We start from the raw sequence: 21743 nt of genomic DNA on the forward strand, positions 1-21743 counted from the left end.
ATTTACAAGATTTTAACTTAATATTTCCATATGTCATTGTTGCATCATTTTGGCTGTGAGCCACCGTACTTCACGCTCAACTCTGCAAAAGCACATTTCATTGAGCTCATACAGATGACTTGGTCTTTAAAATTATTAAAATAAAATATAAATGAGACTTATAAAATGTATTCTAATAGAATCTCATTTCATTCAAATTCTTTCTCAATAGCCAAAATAAAGGCTTTTCAGTTCTAAATGCTTGGCAGCACTATGCAACACCCACACAAAAAAATATTGTAAGCTTGGCAGCATTCCACCAAACATCAGCTGTTTCAGTTAGCTTGCACTTTAATTAATTTTGATTTTCTCAATTATAAAATGAATAGCCGTTGTTAAAAAGTGTCTGAAAGCTACACGGAAATGAGTTAGGCAGAGAAAGAGAAAAAAAAAAATGTTATCAGCAAAACTAAATTGTGCTGTCACGAAGACGCCGCGCTTGTAGAAAAAAAGTGCTTTCATAGTACCAACTACGGAAATCGTGATAAGTTGAATACTGTTAAACTAAAGGAGTTGGTATTGTTTAATCAGTAACTCGTACCGAGCTACACTAAAATTCAAAAATGAGCATAAATTGGCGTGAACTTTTTCCAACAAAACTCACATTCGTCATATTTTTGCTCTACATATCGCTGTTCATCGGTCAGGGTATGTTTATGATAAAATGGTGTTGAAGTGAATGTTATATGTTATGTTATTTACATGGGTATTAAAATTACATTACAGGAATTTTCGTAACCGCTTCACAGGAAGCCAACAACTCGTACAGCTATAACACGGTGACCGTGGTTTTACTCACCGAAGTACTGAAGCTGCTGGTTTCTGCTAGTTTATATTGCAGAGAGTAAGTATTGACGTTATGAATTCGTTACCATTTTCGGTTGGTAAATAAATAAGTATCTTAATATATATGTTTTCTATAAATCAGAAAAAATTTGACCAGTCTGCTACGCGATGTGCGAAAGGATTCCAATGTCATGATGCTGTACTTTGTGCCCGCGTTTCTCTATTGTCTCTACAATAACTTGGCTTTTGTCAACTTGTCTACATTCGATCCAACTACATATTATCTGCTGTTGCAGCTACGTGTTGTGATTACTGGGGTACTATTTCAGGTTAGTGTACAGCTTTTTACATTTTCCACTTTCCGATTACTGATTTATGCAGATTGATTTTCGGAATATTCGCAAAATATTTTATTTATGTATGTACGTGTGCAAGCATTTTCCGTTGCAGACTTTGTACAAATACATACACTCCACATAGCTTTTGGATAAACCATCTGTGTTTGCGAATACAATAAATATGGTACTTTTATATGCATACACGTTTTATCAAAATCATTCATGTTATTTGCTTACCCTCAAATAATTAGTATGGTTTATTAACCCTCCGTTGGACACCTCTTTTAAATCCATCGATTGGGCACCCGGGTCCGACCTTCTTTCGTGCTATTCGAGGAACCTTTTTAAAAGGTTATATCCATAAATCGACAGAAAATTATTATTTTTTTTTATTTAGGAAGCTACCTAGAAGCTCAAATTGTTAACTATAATAGAAATATGCTAAATTCACGTCCAAAGTCGAAAAAGTCTGGCCAGATCCGGAGTGTTAATCTTGATGCCTCATTAACGCAGTACATTTATTGTGTGAATACTATTTTATGAGTCTCGTGAAATGTTAACAAATTGAAAAAATTTAAGCTGCTGATGTTGGTCTAGAAACGGCACAATTTCATGCATAGAGCGTCAAATCTCAGTTATGAATTGTATTGGGATAAGAAAAGTAGTCTAACTTATTTCCCTTTATTAAGGGGGAAGTCTACTGTGACAAGGGAAAAAACAGGCTTATTTTCCGGATTTTATTTCTAACAAAATATTGCTCGTACATAAAATCTATTTAAACTCTCTTGAAATTTTTTTTCTTTTTTTTTGCCTAAAATTGATGTTACTATTGTTTATAACAATTTAACAAATAACGATATCAAAAAAATCCTATGTCAGACGAGAGACACTATTACAGAGAATATATAATTAAATTTTTAAGCTGATTCATTTATCAGAACTCGAGATATCGTGTACACCGTAAGAAAAGCGGACCTGCGCTTGCAGAAGTGCCACAGCGGCCATTTTGAATATTTTGACTTAAAATTTTTTTTTCAAAAACTTAAATATATAATAAAGATAAGAGTTTAAATAGATTTTATGTACGAGCAATATTTTGTTAGAAATAAAATCCGAAAAATAAGCCTGTTTTTTCCCTTGTCACAGTAGACTTCCCCCTTAAGGCAAGTCATCTAGCTATCATCTCTGCTAGCCAACAGTCCACTAACATCTTATCAAAATTTACAGCCAGTTTATGATTTATTGTCAATGTATAGCGCATTCACGGATTAACAACATTCGGTATATCCAATACCAGAAAATTAGAAATTTTATTAGTGAATTACCGTCATAAAATTAATAAAAAAAAAAAACAATTACACTTCTGTAAGGTGTTTGGCCGAGGTGTTTGATCTTGTTGTTGTTTCACAACTAGTTTTATGCCGAATGGCAAATATTTTTATGAGGAGCTTTTTCATCGAGCTCTGCCATTACCTGTTGAGGGGCGGCCGATATTAGGGAAAACTTATTCTATTATTTGCTGTTTCATGGCCACTGGTTCGGACCTATACACTCCCGAATGGTAGTCACGCACCAACCCATTCGGCTACGTCGGGAATTACTGCCATAAAATTAATACACCTTAAAAATATGTACATATGTATATACAGGCTGTTAATATTTTCTTTTAATTATACCATCATTTCTAGATAATTTTTAAAAAATACTTGACCTGCCGTCAATGGATATCGCTTTTATTACTCACCTGCGGTTGCATGTTGAAGCAAATTGATTTGAACAAATTCTATGGGGATACAAATGATGATAGTGAGGCTGCTGCAGTGCAACAGGTCACTCTAAATGTGACTAACGCCTTTTCGCCGAAGGTGAGCGGGAAAAATATGAACGGTTTCGACCTCAGCCTTAGCGCTCTACTTATACTGGCACAAACGATATTTTCCTGTCTCGCTGGCGTCTACAATGAATATTTGCTAAAGGACAAAGGCGTTGATGTGAACATATTCGTGCAGAATGTATTTATGTATATTGATTCGATTGTATGTAATGCCTTAATACTGTTGGTGAATGGCCAGTTGGTGGGCGCATTCACAACGCAGAGTCTACGCACCATTTGGCGTTTTAATGTTATTATTATAATAGTAAACAATGCTGCCATCGGTATAGTCACGAGCTTCTTTTTGAAATACATGAATTCTATTGTGAAAACTTTTGCAAGCGCTTTAGAGTTAATGTTTACCGCCGTACTCTGCTATTTTCTCTTCGCTATACCAATTTATATTAACACAGCACTGGCTATTGCGGTCGTATCGTTTGCAATTTATTTATATTCGCAAAGTCCCGTTGTGAATACAGGTAAAATTCGACCTTTGACTAGCCTGCGAGAAGCGTCACAAGATAAGCGTATGCTGCTCAATTCCGATGATGAAACGGATTTGGAAATGGATATAGTGTAGCGAGTGGAATTGTTGTAGTAGACAGCATTTGAAGGCCCAAATCACTGGCTTAAATCTAACGAATGAGACCAGTGATAGTGTTAGTGTACATTTAAATTAAACCATAAGATATTAAAATATCACCTTAAGTTTTCTTTATTATATTATATATATGTATATAAAGCTTTATTACGACAATGTTCAGCGTATAAAACTACTTTACAAACAAAAAAAAAAAACAAATTTCAGGTTCGGTTCTACATTTGTTAAATGAAATTAGACGTTACGTCTGCACATGTTGGGGTATTGGAATCCTAGTGTATATTCGAAATATAGTTGGTCTCACATCAAATCTCATAGGCTGATAGTTATGATTTGTCATATACCTACAGATTATATTCGAAAGTATTTTTATAAATATCCTACAATAAGATATATGTACATACACGAGTTTGACCGAAATAAATAAAATAAAATCGAAAATGTTACCAAACAGTAATTACTTACTTGGAAATCTAGACAAACGTAACTTTGTCATGGTTGGAATTCAAAACATTAATTTCCTGATATTTATAGAAAACAATTCATTGAATATTTTTGGCTAATCCACAAAATTTCGGGGATGTTTTTAAAAATAATTTGTACCTAGTATAAGCTTACAATTGTTTATACATAGTAACGCGTTTTAAGTCAAAAATAAAAATTCAAAATCCTACAGTACATTAATATAAAAAAAAATTGCCGCCATCCGATTGCTGCTGACATTTCCAACCCGCATTTCATGTGTTTTCTTTCCTTATTTGTTTGGCCTGCAATTGTCTGCCAACTTCTCAAACACCGTATTATGAAATTGATGATAGTCGCGACAAGATTCCAAATGTTCATCCATTGTTCCCATCGGCACCAAATGTGTTGCATTGTACATGCACTGGTCCAGCGGCGGCCCACGATAATTTTTGCGGCACTTCATCATATGACCCGGCATACGATAACGGATAATTTGATGTGACTTATTGTAAGGGCACAGAATAAATTCTTCTTCGTTCATTTTCGTGTCTTAGTAATTAGGAAATAATAGAAATATGTATACCCAAACAAAAAATTGAAATTAATGTAGAACGCGCTTTTACATTGAAATGCAAGATGATTTCGTTCAAGAGTTGCCAGGTCATGAAGTTACCGGCAATCCAGTGCTAGTGCTGCCAACTTCAATACAAGAAGGTTTAAGCTGCACACTAACGTTTAATGATATCGCACGACTGCGTTGTACGCCTGGTCGAAAGGCTCCACTAGCATTCAAGTATTGGCATTCTATTTTACAACAAACATAATTTTTGCATTTTAAATAGTAATAAAAAACACAAATAAAGAATACGCAATTGTTACAGATGGTCTAGCACTCGTTGTTAATATACGCAAAGTAATTTGTGGAACAACATCGAGACATACGCAACAAATAGGAGGGCGAGCTCGGTCAGAAAGGGTGTACGCGCCTATTATATATATGTATATAATTAGGAAATAATATATATATATATAATTAAACGGAAGTAAATCAGCATGCACTAAGAAGTAATAATGCTAAGAAAATAGATTAATTTTAAAACTGGTCATTATAAACTACATATGAAATTTAAAATGAAAAACATGGGCCGCATGTAATGGCCTCTGGTGACGCTCCAGCATACTTGTCCAGCAGGCTTATATGTGTGCGTGTCGCGTGCTTGACGCTAATATCTCAAATTTTTGATTTTCATCATGCAAAAGCCGACAACAAGTATGTGTAACACGAAGCAAGTACGAGTGTCACCCGACACGCACACATATAAGCCTGCTGGGCAAGCATGCTGGAGCGTTACCAGAGGCCATAAGAGACTTAAATTCATATAAAAAGTGATGTATACACAATCTCGATTGCTAAAGGTCGATCTAAAATTATTAGTCGCGCAGTAAAAATTGTCAGTCAAAGTAAACGATATGCGATTGCGATCAAACTAAAAATTCTGCTAATTATCGGCCGTCTACTGGATGGCAAAACGCTTCTCTAATTGCGCACACCACACCGACTATTCAGTTGGCCAACGTTTCGCACGCACAGAAAAATAGTGCCAAACCATTCACTGAATTTTCACAAATTTCTTTTATTTGTTTTGTATTGGAAGGGGAACTGACGTCAGACTTGTCAAAATCACGAAAATAAAGTAAGTGTTTTACGATGTTATGTTACTCAATTCGCATTGAGGTATAACCATACTTGCTAGGGGCGAATCTTGCTCGATAATTTTGTTATTGGTTTCAAATGCAAACTTTTTGATCAGAGTAGTGGCGAATAGAAGGTGACTAGTAATACTTTCCGATAACATTTTTTTGATCCACTGGCAGACGCGGAAATTTCTCAATTAGTCAGGTAATACCTATGAATGCAAACCTGTGGAAGCAATTGTCCGATGATGAACATGCCTATTCTCATTTTTACGGGTAGAGTAAATTTTGTTACTTATTTATAACATCCGTAATTGATTTGGTATTCAAGGGGAATGGTTGCAATATTTTATGAATCAGTGGCAGCACCGCATAATTTAACAATTAATTAAGACGTCAAATTTGCTTTTGAAATTTCAAAAATCAAAACAAAAGAGTACGAAATAGCTGAAGCAGGGAGAATTTAAACTAAATACATTTTTTTGTTCAGAAAATATGCGCGAACTACAAAAGCAGTAATAAAAAGGTACCTGAAATTTGTTAATGATAATCCACAAATTACATATAAAAATTAATATTAATATAATATTTGGTTATATTTTTTAAATATAGGTATAAACTTTAATGTGAGATAGCTGTTAATTTATGAGGAATGTAAACAAAAATTTCGACGAGAATGACAGCAAATGAACAAATTCAAACAACAAATTCTTTGTCATTCAAACCATCAAATCGCAAAAAAATCAGCTTTCTAGTAGCTTAATCCCACATGAACTAGACTTGGTTTTCATTTAAACCGTTTGAAAATAAACGGAACAACCCACTAATATGCTAACCTGCTGTACAACAAGCGAATGTTGGATATTTAGTGGTATGTATTTGAGTGCAACAAAAATAAATGCTAGAACTGGACATTCACCAAAGTGGCATAACTCAATTTGCCACTTTTCGTCAACTATGAACTAAATAACAGGGGTTTGAGGCGTTAAAATATAAGTTCCCACAACAGTCGGTTCTTCGTTACAGGAACCACCAGGACTTACATCCGGCCAAATGTTGTCACTCCAGCAGCATTCCTCGTATATATGTGGCGAATACTTATGCATCAAATTCAAATCGAAATTATCAGCCAGCGCATAGTCGCTACACCATTGAACATTTCATATATACTTTTGCTGCAATGGTACTGCGCTTCATAGTAATTTAGGTTGCTCTGGTAGCCTAAGATCGACTTTAGTTCACATGCGAAGGACCTGTCAATCAACATTTCCTCCGTATTTTGGTTGATTAAATTACGAATAATTTAGCTATATTTTTTAAAAAGACGTTTAAGGGTAAAAAAAACTCCAAATTGGGCTTTGTTCTATGTTTAAAGTATATTTTCGCAAACTCTATATTAATTTTTTCAAGTTTACTAATTTTCTGCTGCTTACTACTTATTTGCCAAATGCGTTTTCGCTTATACAATAGCCAATGGTTATTTTAGTTTTGCTAAATTTCAAGAAGTATCTGCATCTATTTGGCATCCTTGGCCTCCTTGGCGTTTTGTAAAGATTGTGTGATAAAAAGTTTGGCCAATGATTGCGAACAAAATTGTGATATATGCTGTGAATACGTATTAATTTGTCCCGAGGTAATGGTTGCATTGAGTCTAGGCGGCACAGGCAAAGGGCGGAACTGCTTCAGTACCTCCTCTTCTGGAATGGGCGACTCACCCTTAGCACTACGCAAAACATTCTCCGCAGCTTGCTTAGCCAAAGCACGATGCTTCTCCTATAACGAAATATTAGCGCAAATTAGTTTTTAAATTGACTTCAAACGTGTCATTTGCAATATTCACTTACCGTCTCTTGTTTGAACACTACTTGTTGATATTTGTTGTATCGTATCGATTCTTGGTATAGCTCATCAACACGTTCGATTAGACAACGCATGTGATTTTCCAACACCGAAGCTGTACCCAAATCCAAAAAGTTTTGGCCTTGCTCTTCTGGCAACATTTCACCCAATTCGCTCATCATTATATTGGTGAGTGGAGAATTCTTGATAACGATTGGTATTTCAACGAAAAGGCTTTCGTAGCCTACCTTCAAGTTGCGCAGAGCTTCAGGTGTAAAATCACCATCTTTATACATTTGTATGGCCTGTGGGGTTAATCGATAAGCTTTCAGACAGAGAAAACCACGTCCCGACTTTTGCGTGTCGTAGATGACTACAACCGACTCTTCAATGCTTGTCTGATAGTGGTACTGTGATTCGAGCAAGGCCATTGATAAGAAATTGCCCACATCCGAGCTTTGATACCAGCCAACATGGAAATGATCAACGTTGACACGACGTAAACGCCGCATCATGGTTAACTGATACATTTCCTCGTCCATTGTCTCATCGCCGCTTTTTGGGAAGGGGAAGCAATTGGTGATCTCCAAACACTTGTCAACGATCAAACCAAGCAAAGCGCCCTGCGCCAGATCCATATTGCTTGACTCTTCATGGCAATGCTTAACCATTTTCATCACAGCCTTAAAATAAATAAAATGCATACATTAATAACTGCACTATTGTGATATTGCAAAAACAAAACAAATTGCTGCACACAATTGGCAACACTAGGCGCTCTGTCACCGCCCGTAAAAAGGTAAACGTGTGAAATTCTGACAACTGCTGCCGCAATCGACGAATTTTCACGTTGTTTCTTGCTAACACAGGAGCGTTTCCTAAGGTAATTTTAAGCGAATTAAGCCAAAAATAGCCTCCAGTTCAATTATTACTCACCAAGCCGTCACATTGTACATAATTAATGGTATTATCCACTTCTTCTTGACGAGCACGATTACCACCACGATTTGCCATTTTTACGTCAAATGCAAAAGAAAGTATATAGCTTTGTCACTAAGTTGGCTGCGATTGATATGTGACAAAGAAAAGTGATGCCAAATTTAGAGTATGGGTTTAAAGAGATGCCATAGCTTTTCGTAGTATATATTATAAGCGGTCCTCATTGCTTACTAATTGAGCAGAATTACCCCGTTTTATACGTTTTTTTATACTATATATCGGTAAAAGCGGAAATCGCAATAAACTTTAAACCGAGTAATTCATAAAAAAGCCAATTTCCTATTCATATAATTTTTTTCTGTTTGTAAAATCGACAGAAATTTTAGGAACCTACTTTGCTTTTAGAGTAAATGGCCGATAGTTATAAAAAAGTTAAACATAAATTTTTACAATTATTGAAATAAAATCCGTGTAACTCTGTGATGGACAACTAAGGTTCTTTCTAATAGGGTTTTTAAATTTAGAATGAGAAGAAAGTAATTTTAAAATCTTGAAATCAAGCTTTAAGTGAATATTTTGCCATCAAGACTTGCGGTTTCGGCCACGTTCAGCCACAAATCTTGGATTCGTCATTCCAAACATTTATTTAATTTTTTTATTAAAAATTTGTATGAACTTTTAGTTTTTGTAAAATTGTTCAGGAAAATCACATTTACGTAAATATGTTGAAGAATTTCCAGTTTAAAAAGAAGAGACAGTCGAAAACCCGTTGGTGTCAGCTTCTTTTTATTCCTCTGTATATACTTATTTGCATAGATAATCTTATTTGTTTGCTCCTCCGCATTTTGACAAGTCTGACGTCAGCTCCCTTTCCGATACAAAACAAGCAAAAGTAGGAAAAACTACATGTTTGTGAAAATTCAGTGAGTGACTTGGTAATATTGTGATTTGTGAAATTAAAACTAATGAACACGAAGTGATGTGTGTAAAATTATGAAAGCACAAATTATTATAAAGCCTCCAAATGCAGTTCGTTTGCGTTTAGTTGCTTCCATTGCTTTCGCCTAAGAGGGCGCTCCAACAAGTCGAACTTTAATTTCCTTCAGCTGGTTACAATAATATTCAGAATTTATTGTTTTACCCGTTTGAAAGTCATCCACAAACAAAATTACTTTCGCATCCCTAAAAACTGGTTCTAACACCTTCTTGGCCGATTTCTAGACACGAACTCCTTTCGGAGCCGAAGAACCAGGTTCACACCACTCTTTAGCCTCTTGTTCTGATTTAGACGCATAAAATCCAGTTTATCCGTTTCAAAACGTTCTAAATGTTGCTAAGAAAGTTCATTCGAATGTGTTTTTGTTCCATTGTTAGCGAATACGGCACCCATTGTGCACAAGCTTTCTGAAACCCAAAACTCCAGTCAAAATATCATAAATTTCCTTTGCTTTTACAAAGTTTTTGGAATGCTACCGAGCATTGTACCAAATATTTTTATATCGCTTTTGTATTCCATTTTACCTACCAAATACCAAACTCTTATATATATATATACACGCGCGTACACCCTTTTGTTTTGGGTGCTTGGCCGAGCTCCACTCCTATTAGTGGTGTGCGTCTTGATGTTGTTCCACAAAAAAAAAAAAAAAATGCTATCACTCAATAACTTATCGTAAGCTCTTTTATCGCAAGTATTTCTTATTAAGTATTGAGTGTTCACTTGTACGATTTGTTTACGCCGTATTTTGATTTGAGACTCCTAACCTTGAGATACAAAGCTTAGTTATTTATGGGTATATATTCGTATATGTATGAATGTTAAGGCACTTTTTTTTTATTCCTTGATATCTCTTGTCAAATTAACAATAAATACAATAGTTTGTACATGAAATTATTTATATAGTTATATGAAGAAATATCGCTCTTAATCAGAGCATAGGGCAAAACAAACTCAGACCAACGTGAGCGATCTTGTGCAATTTTTCGAATTTCATGCCCGGAACATCTTGATTGGTATACCGCGAATGTTGATCGAATCCGAGTTGTTCGTGGTCGACCTCTTCTTCTGGAGCCTTGTGGATTCCATTCTAGGGCCATCTTTGCGATGTCATTGTCTTCTTGGCGTAAGGTGTGCCCAATCCAACGCCATTTCCTTTCTTTGATATCAGCTGCGATGGGCTTGCACATTGAAATATTTAAAAGATTTTCGTTGGTGATAACTCTTGGCCGAAATATGCGGTTGATACTGCGCAGACATCTGTTGATAAATGTGTGTAGGCTATTGCATATGGTATCTGTGACTTTCCATGTCCAGGGCGTAAAGGTCAAAATAAAAATTTCCAACACTTAAAATATTTTTTGTTTTTTTTTTTAGTAAAAAATTATTATTTTTTATATTATATTTCCAAATTATAATTTTTATTTACTAAAAAGGGATGATTAGTTTACCAAAGCTACACGGGAATCTGCCATTGCACGAAACAAAGCTGAAGGTATCTGCTGTCCGCTATTATTGTGTAAGCTTCGATTTTTGTTCTAGACTATTCATTTACAGTAGCGATTTATTTAGGAAGCGAGTTAGAGAAGACCCGCATTCGAAAGAGAAGGCTTCAAGCATAATAGTAGAGGTTTTTCGCATGCGTACTGCCTCTAGAGTAGTACCAGACTCGTGCACTGCTGCTAGAATTTTTGGATGCGGCCGGCTAAAAGAGCGAAAAAACCGGCTAACGAACGCGTGTTTTCGCAGCCTGGACAAATGGTCTATCGATCTTACAGTCTTATGGTTTCCCAAATACGGGGTATTGGAAAACCAGATTTATTGACGTGATAACGTCTTATAATTCGATTTAACAGGCTGCACGCACGAAAAAATGTGTCGTTACCTTGCTCATTAGTGTTACCTTGCTCATTGCCGTTACCTTGCTCATATGTCGTTACCTTGCTCATTGCCGTTACCTTGAATGAACTGCAAGCGAAAGCGCGGAACGAACGACAAAGCAAACAAAGCAAACGAACGGCAACGTTCGACATCTTGCTCTCTCCTACTTAAGTGAGCGTATATGTGTATGTATATGCGCATATGTACATATATAAATTCACGTATTTGTATTTGCATATGCCTTCTTATTGATTATTATTAATTTGATTTACTTGAAGAATTTAAAATAAAACCAAGTTTGTTAATAATACCTGTTGTTTTAATGTTATTATTATTTTTTGACGTGATTATGTTATGTTATGATATGTTATGTTATGTTATGTTATGTTATGTTATGTTATGCTATGTTATGTTATGTTATGTTATGTGATGTTATGTTATGTTATGTTATGTTATGATATGTTATGTTATGTTATGTTATGTTATGTTATGTTATGTTATGTTATGTTATGTTATGTTATGTTATGTTATGTTATGTTATGTTATGTTATGTTATGTTATGTTATGTTATGTTATGTTATGTTATGTTATGTTATGTTATGTTATGTTATGTTACGTTATGTTATGTTATGTTACGTTATGTTATGTTATGTTATGTTATGTTATGTTATGTTATGTTATGTTATGTTATGTTATGTTATGTTATGTTATGTTATGTTATGTTATGTTATGTTATGTTATGTTATGTTATGTTAAAGTATATTATGTTATGTTAATGTTAACTCATTCTCTATATCCATACAAAATATCTATCAAACAAAACAAATTAAAATTTTCTTTTGAAAAATGCAACCATTCAATTAGTATTTTCTTATGACGTTATCACGTTAAACTATCGTCAGTAAACCGACTTTACAGACAACCTCTTTTTTTATTTAATTTTTAGCCTTTTTTGTTCTGTTTAGGAGCTCCCGCTGTGTTTCTTTAGACAGAAAAGCCGAGTTGTGAACCGCTTTTCTTTCAATCAAGCGTTAGGAGTCTTTTTTCTTGGAAATACGAGTACTTTCTGGACATTTTAAATTCTACCTTAAAATATTAAGCTGTGATAAAAAGAATCCCAGACCTCTTGGGTTTAGTTGTTGTGGACTCGATCTGAGTTTATTGCGTATTTTATATGCAGTGCTTTCTGTTAGGCATCTTGCGCTGCATTTCCCCCACATTTTGTCGCGATTTCAATCGCTGATCTTACATTTACTTTACAATGTTCATTCGTTTTAGTGCAACAAATTTTTAAATTTTTCTATCAGCGCTTGAGTCTACTTGTATCTTTCGACCATTTTTCATTATAATAAGAAAATTTCAATATTTTGAAAGAAAATTACGTTTGCCGATTGAAAAAGGACATATTCCTTCAAGGGCAACCGCGATTAGAAAAAAACATGTTCGATAATTTATTTCGCGCCCACTTTGGGCATCTAATCCGGTACTTTTTTTGTGGTTGGTGAGGTAGGGTTCAATATGCTTTCGCACTTATAGCGACCGTCGAGTGGTGTGGCTCCTAAAACAATCCCTCTTCCTCTTCTGGGCAGACGCCTTTCCCGGAACTACTTTCTGCATTACTTAGGGAGGGTCCACAACGGCGTGCATGAAGTGGATCAGTTCTATTCACCCACATCTGGGTCCACCTTATTTGTAGCCAGCTTCAAACTATAGCCTCGTCTTCTTATGTCTCTGTGCCGCGTGCTGCGTTTGAGTCTATTGACCGAAATTGGTTTCAGCATCCAGGATCTTCTACTTATGTCATATGGCGGTTTTATGTCTTTGATAGTCTCCATTTCTCTGATTTTTGGAGCAAAAGAAGCATCCGAAGAAAGCGATATCAAATTTGTTGGTTCCCGTCTCATATCGTCGTGAGTGTCAACTTGGGCGTTCGTGAGTGTCGATGGTCAGTAAAACAGTTGGTGTTTCTTTACTCAACAGTTTCTACTCTTCAGCCGCCCACTCCATGTATGGGAGGTGTTGCATTATTTGTGCAACGTCTAATCTGGACCTACCGGAAGGTATTCGCGCATGAGTTACGACGGTTAACATGATGATTATCACACTTGTTTATTATTAAGTACGCGCTTAACAAATTCTTCGATATAGATAAATTTATATAGATAACTTACATATCCATATGCAGTACATAGTTTAGAATATATACATAGTAACTTAACGAGATTTTTAGCCAGACGCGACCGCGTACTTACGAACTTTCATACATGTAGTACCACTTAATCGCTACAGACCACATTAAGGCAGCACTCGAGGTGGCTAGATCCGTTTGACTTTTAGTGCTCAAGTAGAGGACAGTTTTCATTTCGTACTTCAATTGAGTTTAAATAGCCTCGACTCGCTTGCCAATGCATTAGTTTCATTTTTGTCTGCAACAAGTGAAATTTCCAAAAACATGAAAACCATCGCGATTATTTTACTGGCCTTGTGCAGCTGCTTGCTGTTGCACACCACCGTAGCTCTTCCTGTCGACGATTCGGTTGAGGTTGAGGTCGGCGATGTTATTGTCATTGACTCAGTTCCCGCCGAAAAGCCAGAAGAGAAACCAGAACAGAGCAAGGAGAGCAGCCAGAATATTGTTATCGATGCATCCATTCAATCCACCGCTCACATTGAAGTTCCCGAGTCAGTTGCAGAGGAGTTGATTAAGGCTATGGTTGAAGCTTTCCAGAAGATGCAGGTGTCTGGAGATGTTAGCGTTCAAAGTCACGTTTCCATGCCTGAAGAGAAACCGGCACAAGAAATGGGAGAACAGCATAGCCGCAGCAAGCGCGCTACTTGCGATTTAATGGATGCTTCTGGTTGGTCCAAAACTTTATGCGCTGCCCATTGCATTATGTTGGGACACCGCGGAGGCTATTGTAACGGAAGATCTATCTGCGTATGCCGTGATTAAATCGGAGTCGTAGGAAGCCGGAAGTGTTGAAAAACATTGGTAGAAATCTTCAGCTGTGCTTTAATGGATTTGTATGTACTCGTATGTATGCAAATACAATCTGGTTTATATAAATAAAAAATGCTTGATACAAATCCAAAACTGTGTTGCTTCAACTTTAAGTTAAATAAATACCCGTAAGGGGTTAGGGGTAGTCAGATTCCCGAAAAAATGATGATTTTCAATAATTTTTTTTGCTAGTCAATTGCTTTATTTTACAAAAACAAAAACATAGCATTAATACATCACGTTTCGACTTGACTTTAGCAAAATTTAAAAAAAAAATTAATAATTGTAAAAGTTATCGCTGTTTGTGTGGAGCCCGTTTCTCCACAAGTCCCTTGCGGTGATCATCACAAGTCCTTGTAGATTCATCTAAAATCAATCGCACAAGAGAAACAAGTTTTATTAACAGATACTCTTGTGCCTGATCGAAGCTTTTTTCCCAAAAATTAACAATATGGCGGCCTCAGGAAATATTTTTCAGATTTTCGAGAAAAAAACCGAAATTAATTGTTTAAAAAAATTGAAATTTTTGAAAAAAAGCATTCGAACAAGCATGAGTTTTTTATGTTATGAAATCTACCAAGCGGGTTTCAACTTATAGTGAATACCAGTTTAAAAAATACGAATTATTTAATTACTTACCTCTGTCATCTATTTCTGGGCCATATAATAATTCTTCAGCCGTCATAGCAGCTTCCAAAATATCGCTTTGCTGTTGCCTTCGTAGCATTATACCTTCTCGAGTGTTATCGTTAGCGCGCTTATCTGCCACTTCCATACGTGCAGTATTAATTTTTCAGCATACTAGCTAGCTACTTGCTCTCGAACGCCCCGGAGCGCCCGAGCGCCCTTTGTTAATTGTTGAATAACTCGAAAAGTATTTGTCGGATTCACTTCAAATTTTCACAAAATATTTTTTTAAAATATTACACTTTAAGAAAATGCAAAAAAAACAAAATCCAATTTTTTGAAAACTCCGACTACCTATAACCCCTTAACTGTAATACAAATTTTATTGCGTTGGGCGCTCACACGGAGATGGAAAAGTGGGTATATCTGCATTTATGGCTCCTTTTCCTTTTATTCTGTTATTAGGGATTGTTTGTTTGATACGATAAGATTAGCATACGGGAGTGCGTAGGTTCGAATCTCCGTGCATGAACATCAAATAACAAAAAAAGTTTTTCTAATAGCCCCTCAATGGCAGTGGCACACCTCCGGGTGTAGCTCTGCCATGAAAATACTGCTCATAAAAACCATTTACCGTTCGGAGGCGGCTTAAAACTGTAGGTTTGTGCACAAATAGAAGGAGGAACTCGGCCAAACACCTAACAGAAGTGTACGCACCAATTATTTATTTATTTCATTGTTTTGTTTGATATAAGATTTAACCATTTAACCATACTTATATCAATTAAAATAAAAGTCATTGGGTTTGTTTTTCACTGCAAGTTTAAATATGGTGAAGTTTTAAAGTAACTTGAACTCTGCCATAAGTGATTTCATACAAAGATGATAGATTTACCATTTTCACCATGGATTTCAATAAATATAAATTAGTTTAAAAATTCATCACAGCTAAGCACTCACTTAAATTTCACTTTATGGAATGATGATAGATTTACAATGGTTGGTCATAGTTATTGGCGAAAGAGAAAATTGTGAGGGGAACTTCGGCTGCCACACGATCATTTCATATGTATTCATGCACTCATCCAGACACATATTCACACACTCGTTCAATCAGACGGCAATGAAGTGACATTGTGTTGATTTTTTTCGTATCTCACTAACACAATCTTAGTGTTTTCGCAAACAAACACCTTCGTGATTCCAATTACTCCAGCCTATCAACTGATTCTGCCGAATTCGCTGAGAGCCGGATAACGGTCTGTTATTGGTCACACCTTCTCAGTTCTTTTCTCCTTGCACTTTAAAGGTTTTTGCACGTTATTGGATTAACGTACATATTTATCGAGACTTTGCAGCCGTGTAAATCTTCAACCATTTCGTAGCGCAAATCGGTTCAGAATAAAAATATCACTCAAAATGCTTAATAAAAAGAGGTTGTCTGTAAAGTCGGTTTACTGACGATAGTTTAACGTGATAACGTCATAAGAAAATACTGATTGAATAGTTGCATTTTTCAAAAGAAAATTTTAATTTTATTTGTTTGATAGATATTTTGTATGGATATAGAGAATGAGTTAACATTAACATAACATAACATAACATAACATAACCAAACATAACATAACATAACATAACATAACATAACATAACATAACATAACATAACATAACATAACATAACATAACATAACATAACATAACATAACATAACATAAAATAACATAACATAACATAACATAACATAACATAACATAACATAACATAACATAACATAACATAACATAACATAACATAACATAACATAACATAACATAACATAACATAACATAACATAACATAACATAACATAACATAACATAACATAACATAACATAACATAACATAACATAACATAACATAACATAACATAACATAACATAACATAACATAACATAACATAACATAACATAACATAACATAACATAACATAACATAACATAACATAACATAACATAACATAACATAACATAACATAACATAACATAACATAACATAACATAACTTAACATAACATGCTGTTCAAGCAAGGTAACGACGCATGAGCAAGATAACGACGCATTTTTTGGTGCGTGCAGCCGGCTACATAGAATTATAAGACGTTATCACGTCAAAAAATAATAATAACATTAAAACAACAGGTATTATTAACAAACTTGGTTTTATTTTAAATTCTTCAAGTAAATCAAATTAATAATAATCAATAAGAAGGCATATGCAAATACAAATACGTGAATTTATATTATATACATATGTACATATGCGCATATACATACATATATACGCTCACTTAAGTAGGAGAGAGCAAGATGTCGAACGTTGCCGTTCGTTTGCTTTGTTTGCTTTGTCGTTCGTTCCGCGCTTTCGCTTGCAGTTCATTCAAGGTAACGGCAATGAGCAAGGTAACGACACATGAGCAAGGTAACGGCAATGAGCAAGGTAACACTAATGAGCAAGGTAACGTTTTTTCGTGCGTGCAGCCTGTTAAATCGAATTATAAGACGTTATCACGTCAAAAATGCAGAATACAACGGAGTGATAAATTTCTTATGGATAATGCAATTCGTTTCTTAAGTAAAATGGATCATTTGGAAAATGATCTCATCAAAACATATATTAGAAATAAAAAAATCCTTTAATCGAACTCTACTTATCGCCTGTTCATGTAAAAATTATCCAGTAACTTAATTTTCGTGAATTCGCTCTCAAAAAGAAAAGTGTAAAAAAAGTACATCAACGCAAAACTAGTAACAATTTGCAAGTTTTATAAACAGCTGATTAAATTCTTGGCGGGTAAAATCACAAAAATTTATGTTTTTTTCAGTTGAGCTGCCTCGTATTAAATACAAAAAAAAAAATAAATAAATAAATAAATAAATAAAAAAAAATAAATAAATAAATAAATAAAAAAAAAATAAATAAAATGCAGAATAATGAGGTTTGGTTTTGATTTTATTTTGTCCACAATAATGTGTACCATTTCATCATCGCTGTCAGATAAAGGGCTTTCCAGTAGCAATTGTATTGTTGTGGAAATCACAGCTTTCTTCATATTTTCTTGCTTCCATGTCTATGCATCTACATGGTTGCCCATATTCGACGGACCCATGTGTTTTTTTTTTAAATCAAAGAAAAGCACAATTTTTTTTATGTTGACGATAATAATCATTTTATTTGATTCAAGTAGATTTGTTGACGTCACTTTTTGAATATGATATCTCTCAAATGGCCGCTTTTAGCCTGTACGGCGTATTGTGCCCGTTTTGCAGTATTTTCCATAGTTTTAGCTAACATTTTAACATACTTATATACATACAAGATGAGGTCCAAAATAAACAAGACTGAGCTAAAATAGAAACGACAGCAGCTTTGTTCTGATAACTTCGAGTTTATTTATTCAAAATAGACCCCTTTGGCCTCGATACACTGTTTTGCGCGATCTAAAAGCTTTTCGAAAGAGTGTTTCAAGTCATTGACCAGAATGACCTTCAGTACAAGCCTTTTGGATGGCCTCTACGAACGCAAAACGTTTTCCTGTCATGGCCAAATGCCATTTCCCGAATGGGTAGAAGTCACAGGAAGCCATATCAGGCGAATACGGTGAGCGATTGATGGTTAAAATGCGATTTCTAGTCAAAAAATCAGTCACAAAAGTGGATCGACGAGATCATGCATTATCATGCAAAAAGCGCCAGCTTCCTCCTTCTCGGTGTTCAGGGTGTGTTCGATGGAGGCTGTCATTCAGATCTGCATTCCTCTATATCATTGGCCGATTTGTATTTAAAATATGACTTCAAATAAACTTAATAAATTTTAAAAATATAATTACTACCTTCTCCATTTTAATCACCATTTTTATTTAAATTTAGAATTTTTACTCAATTCGCAAATAATTCGTGTTTATTTTTACTTTGCAATCAGCTGTTTTTCCCACTTGTAAATTCTTACAAGTAAAAATTGATCCAATAATTCCTGACAAGTGGATATCAGTGAAAGTGGTCCCACTACTGAAACCTGGGATTCTTACCTGGGATCCCAACCAAGGAGATTCTTATCGGCCGATAACTCTCCTTTCCCGAGTAGTGAAGACTCTTGAGGCCCTCCTACACCCACTCTACAACACCCCAAACACCTGACCCCAGTCTTACACCAGCATGATTTCCGAAGAGTGCACAGTACCATGACAGCACTCAACGTCATTAACACTCAGATTAACCGCAGGCTCAACCAAAACCGCCCCTGCGAGAGGTCTGTCCCTGTAGCGTTGTGCCTGAAAAAGGCTTTCGACACAGTCAGCCACACCACGGTACTAGATGATCTTTTACAGTCGACACTCCCGCCAAGGCTGAAGGGGTGGACAGCGAACTACCTGAGTGGTCGTCATTCGTCGGTGCTATTTCGAGACCTATTCTCTAAACAGAGGAAAATAAAGCAAGAAGTTCCGCAGGGTGGTATCCTTTCAGCCTTGCTTTTTAACTTCTATATCTCGAAACTCTCCCAGCCACCAGAGGGAGTCTCATCCTCTATGATTGGAAACGTTTCCGTCATAAGGAATGTCTGTTTTCAGAAAACCAGCTTTACTGCGATAGTTTTTCACTATTTGGGATTTTTGCCACGCTTTGTGCATAAAATAATCAACATCTAACAAATTTATTGATTTTGATAACTGAGTTTGAACTCTGAGCTGTCCGTTTATGAGTTAACTAAAATATCTTTTGTTGGAGGAAAAGAGTGTCTGAAAAAAGTAGTTATTTCTTAAATCACTTGCATGCACAACGTCTGCAGTCGCAGGAATTTCATTGCGTTCATTGGCGAGGTTGTTTTCTACCTGAACGTCGACATGATGTTCCTCTTGTAATTCTTCAAAAGCTGCTCGCTGAGTTTACGCCGTCCATCTTTCCATGAGTAGAGCGCAGGTTTTCACGGGGACATTACCAGGTCCTTTGTCTGGCCAGTTCGTTCGCTTCACAGTTTCCTACAATGTCTCTATGACCAGGTATCCAGATAAGCCTTATCTCAAAGAATTCGGATGCAATCGAAAGTGCAACCAGGCATTCCCTGACCTGGCTATCGGAGTAAATATTTACCTTCTCAACAGTTATTACGCAAGTAAGTAGCCAATCAGCTGCTTCTTTAAAAGCGACTATCTCTACTTGGAACACACTGCAGCCATCCGTGAACAGGTTCACCAACTCCTCTCCCCAACTGTTGTACCTAGTCTACTCCTCCCTTGATGGAATATGGGTGAAGACAGTTTCGCTTGGACTAAGCAAGGGTACCCACTGATCCGTTTCTAAGGATACTTCAGTGTCCGTAAGTGCGGTCGAGCCTGAAGTCGAAACCTCTCAGCCTGATTGTGGTACGTGCAGCGGCAGTTTTGCTTGCGATGTCTACAGGCGCCACATTTAGCATTACATTAAGCGCTAGAGTAGTAGTAGTTCGAAGTGCCCCACTGATTCCAATGAGTGCAGATTTTTGAACTCTTTTCAGCTTCTTTACCGATGTCATTATCTCTATTGAGTTCCACCAGACAATGACTCCATGTAACAAAATTGGCTTTATTATGGTATTATAGAGCCAAAATACAACACTAGGGGAGAGGCCCCAACTTTTGCCAAAAGCGCCCTTCCATCCATACAGGGCTATTGTTGCCTTCCTTACTCTCTCCTTCCACGTTAGTTTGCTGTCAAGGATTAGGCCTAGGTACTTCACGGCTCAAACGGTTAAAATCGTCAACTGTTTTGTCATTATTATCATCTAATACGATGCTAGATAAATCCATCGGTAATAATTATGCTCAGAATACGAAAAAACACTCAAAGTTTGTCAATAAACCTTATTATCGGGAGCCTCTCGGGAGTGTGCATTCTGCCATGAAAAATCTTCTAGCCAGCCATTCAGTGTAATTTTTTCGCTTTAGTTCGTCGATGAAATTGCCATAGTTTGGACTTTCCAATTTAATAATATCCGCCGTAGCCGAATGGGTTGGTGCGTGACTACCATTCGGAACTCAGAGAGGACATAGGTACGAATTTCGGTGAAAGTACAAAATGAAGAACACATTTTTTCTAACACGGATCGCCCCTCGGCAGGCAATGGCGAGCCTCTGAGTGTATTTCTGCCATGAAAAAGCCCTTCATAAAAAAATATCTGTCGTTCGGAAACGGCTTGAAACTGTACGCCCCTTTATTTGTGGAACAACATCAAGACGCTCACCAGAAATAGAATGAAGAGCTCGGCCAAACACCTAAAAAGGATGTGTGCGCCAATTATATAATATATGTATATATACGCCGTTTTGCTCGGCAAGTTTTGCGCATTTGAACTCCATGTTGGGGGAATACTTTCTCCCATTAAAAAATACTTTATTTTTGCAAATGTTTGAAAAGGTTTTAATTGGTTGTGGCCCGGTCTGAACTATACGACGGAAGCGATAGAGCCTTCCGTCAAACTCTCTGAGCTTCTACAAGTATTTAATGATGTGTGTGGTGAGCTGCCTTGATCAGATCGCCACTTGAGTCTGCTCAGTTGTTGATATTAGAGGTTCAAATAGAGTTTTTGGCCTGATGGGAGCTTATAACACTTTCAACTCCATCAAACCCACAACAAACTACGATCTTTTAG

The 21743-nt window shown here is 36.1% G+C and overlaps 5 protein-coding genes across 5 annotated transcripts in view; 3 read left to right on the forward strand and 2 right to left on the reverse strand.

Moving 5' to 3' along the window:
- Positions 1–294: 294 nt before the first annotated feature.
- Positions 295–4078, forward strand: LOC129247954 (UDP-galactose transporter senju). Its single transcript, XM_054887338.1, has 4 exons — positions 295–687; positions 766–883; positions 968–1154; positions 2852–4078. The coding sequence occupies exons 1-4, from the start codon at positions 603–605 to the stop codon at positions 3614–3616; spliced, it is 1155 nt and encodes a 384-aa protein (XP_054743313.1). The 5' UTR covers positions 295–602; the 3' UTR covers positions 3617–4078.
- LOC129247955 (gametocyte-specific factor 1) lies at positions 3726–4767 on the reverse strand. Its single transcript, XM_054887339.1, has one exon. It carries the CDS (start codon positions 4641–4643, stop codon positions 4392–4394), a length of 252 nt encoding a protein of 83 aa, XP_054743314.1. The 5' UTR covers positions 4644–4767; the 3' UTR covers positions 3726–4391.
- Positions 4768–6299: 1532 nt separating this feature from the next.
- LOC129247767 (poly [ADP-ribose] polymerase tankyrase-1) overlaps positions 6300–21743 on the forward strand; it is a 29344-nt gene continuing 13900 nt past the window's right edge. The window contains exons 1-2 of the mRNA XM_054887058.1: positions 6300–6323; positions 6410–6668. Coding sequence (XP_054743033.1) covers positions 6626–6668 — 43 coding nt within the window. The 5' untranslated portion in view covers positions 6300–6323; positions 6410–6625. The remainder of the gene's footprint in view (positions 6324–6409; positions 6669–21743) is intronic.
- LOC129247768 (eukaryotic translation initiation factor 3 subunit H) lies at positions 7149–8692 on the reverse strand. Its single transcript, XM_054887059.1, has 3 exons — positions 8573–8692; positions 7642–8319; positions 7149–7570 (listed from the first exon to the last, which is right to left on the reverse strand). The coding sequence occupies exons 1-3, from the start codon at positions 8648–8650 to the stop codon at positions 7313–7315; spliced, it is 1014 nt and encodes a 337-aa protein (XP_054743034.1). The 5' UTR covers positions 8651–8692; the 3' UTR covers positions 7149–7312.
- On the forward strand, positions 13888–14547 carry LOC129247769 (defensin-like). The gene has a single exon (XM_054887060.1). The coding sequence runs from the start codon at positions 13906–13908 to the stop codon at positions 14404–14406; it is 501 nt and encodes a 166-aa protein (XP_054743035.1). The 5' UTR covers positions 13888–13905; the 3' UTR covers positions 14407–14547.

The sequence above is a fragment of the Anastrepha obliqua genome, chromosome 5, assembly GCF_027943255.1.
Source record: "Anastrepha obliqua isolate idAnaObli1 chromosome 5, idAnaObli1_1.0, whole genome shotgun sequence".
In the NCBI taxonomy this organism is placed as follows: Eukaryota; Metazoa; Arthropoda; class Insecta; order Diptera; family Tephritidae; genus Anastrepha; species Anastrepha obliqua.

Coding starts and splice junctions, on each gene's coding strand:
- LOC129247954 (XM_054887338.1), top strand. CDS start 603: ATGAGCATAAATTGGCGTGAACTTTTTCCAACAAAACTCACATTCGTC. Junction 688..765: donor ATCGCTGTTCATCGGTCAGG/GTATGTTTATGA, acceptor ATTACATTACAG/GAATTTTCGTAACCGCTTCA. Junction 884..967: donor GCTAGTTTATATTGCAGAGA/GTAAGTATTGAC, acceptor TCTATAAATCAG/AAAAAATTTGACCAGTCTGC.
- LOC129247955 (XM_054887339.1), bottom strand. CDS start 4,643: ATGAACGAAGAAGAATTTATTCTGTGCCCTTACAATAAGTCACATCAA.
- LOC129247769 (XM_054887060.1), top strand. CDS start 13,906: ATGAAAACCATCGCGATTATTTTACTGGCCTTGTGCAGCTGCTTGCTG.
- LOC129247768 (XM_054887059.1), bottom strand. CDS start 8,650: ATGGCAAATCGTGGTGGTAATCGTGCTCGTCAAGAAGAAGTGGATAAT. Junction 8,320..8,572: donor ATGTACAATGTGACGGCTTG/GTGAGTAATAAT, acceptor ATTTATTTTAAG/GCTGTGATGAAAATGGTTAA. Junction 7,571..7,641: donor TAGTGTTCAAACAAGAGACG/GTAAGTGAATAT, acceptor ATTTCGTTATAG/GAGAAGCATCGTGCTTTGGC.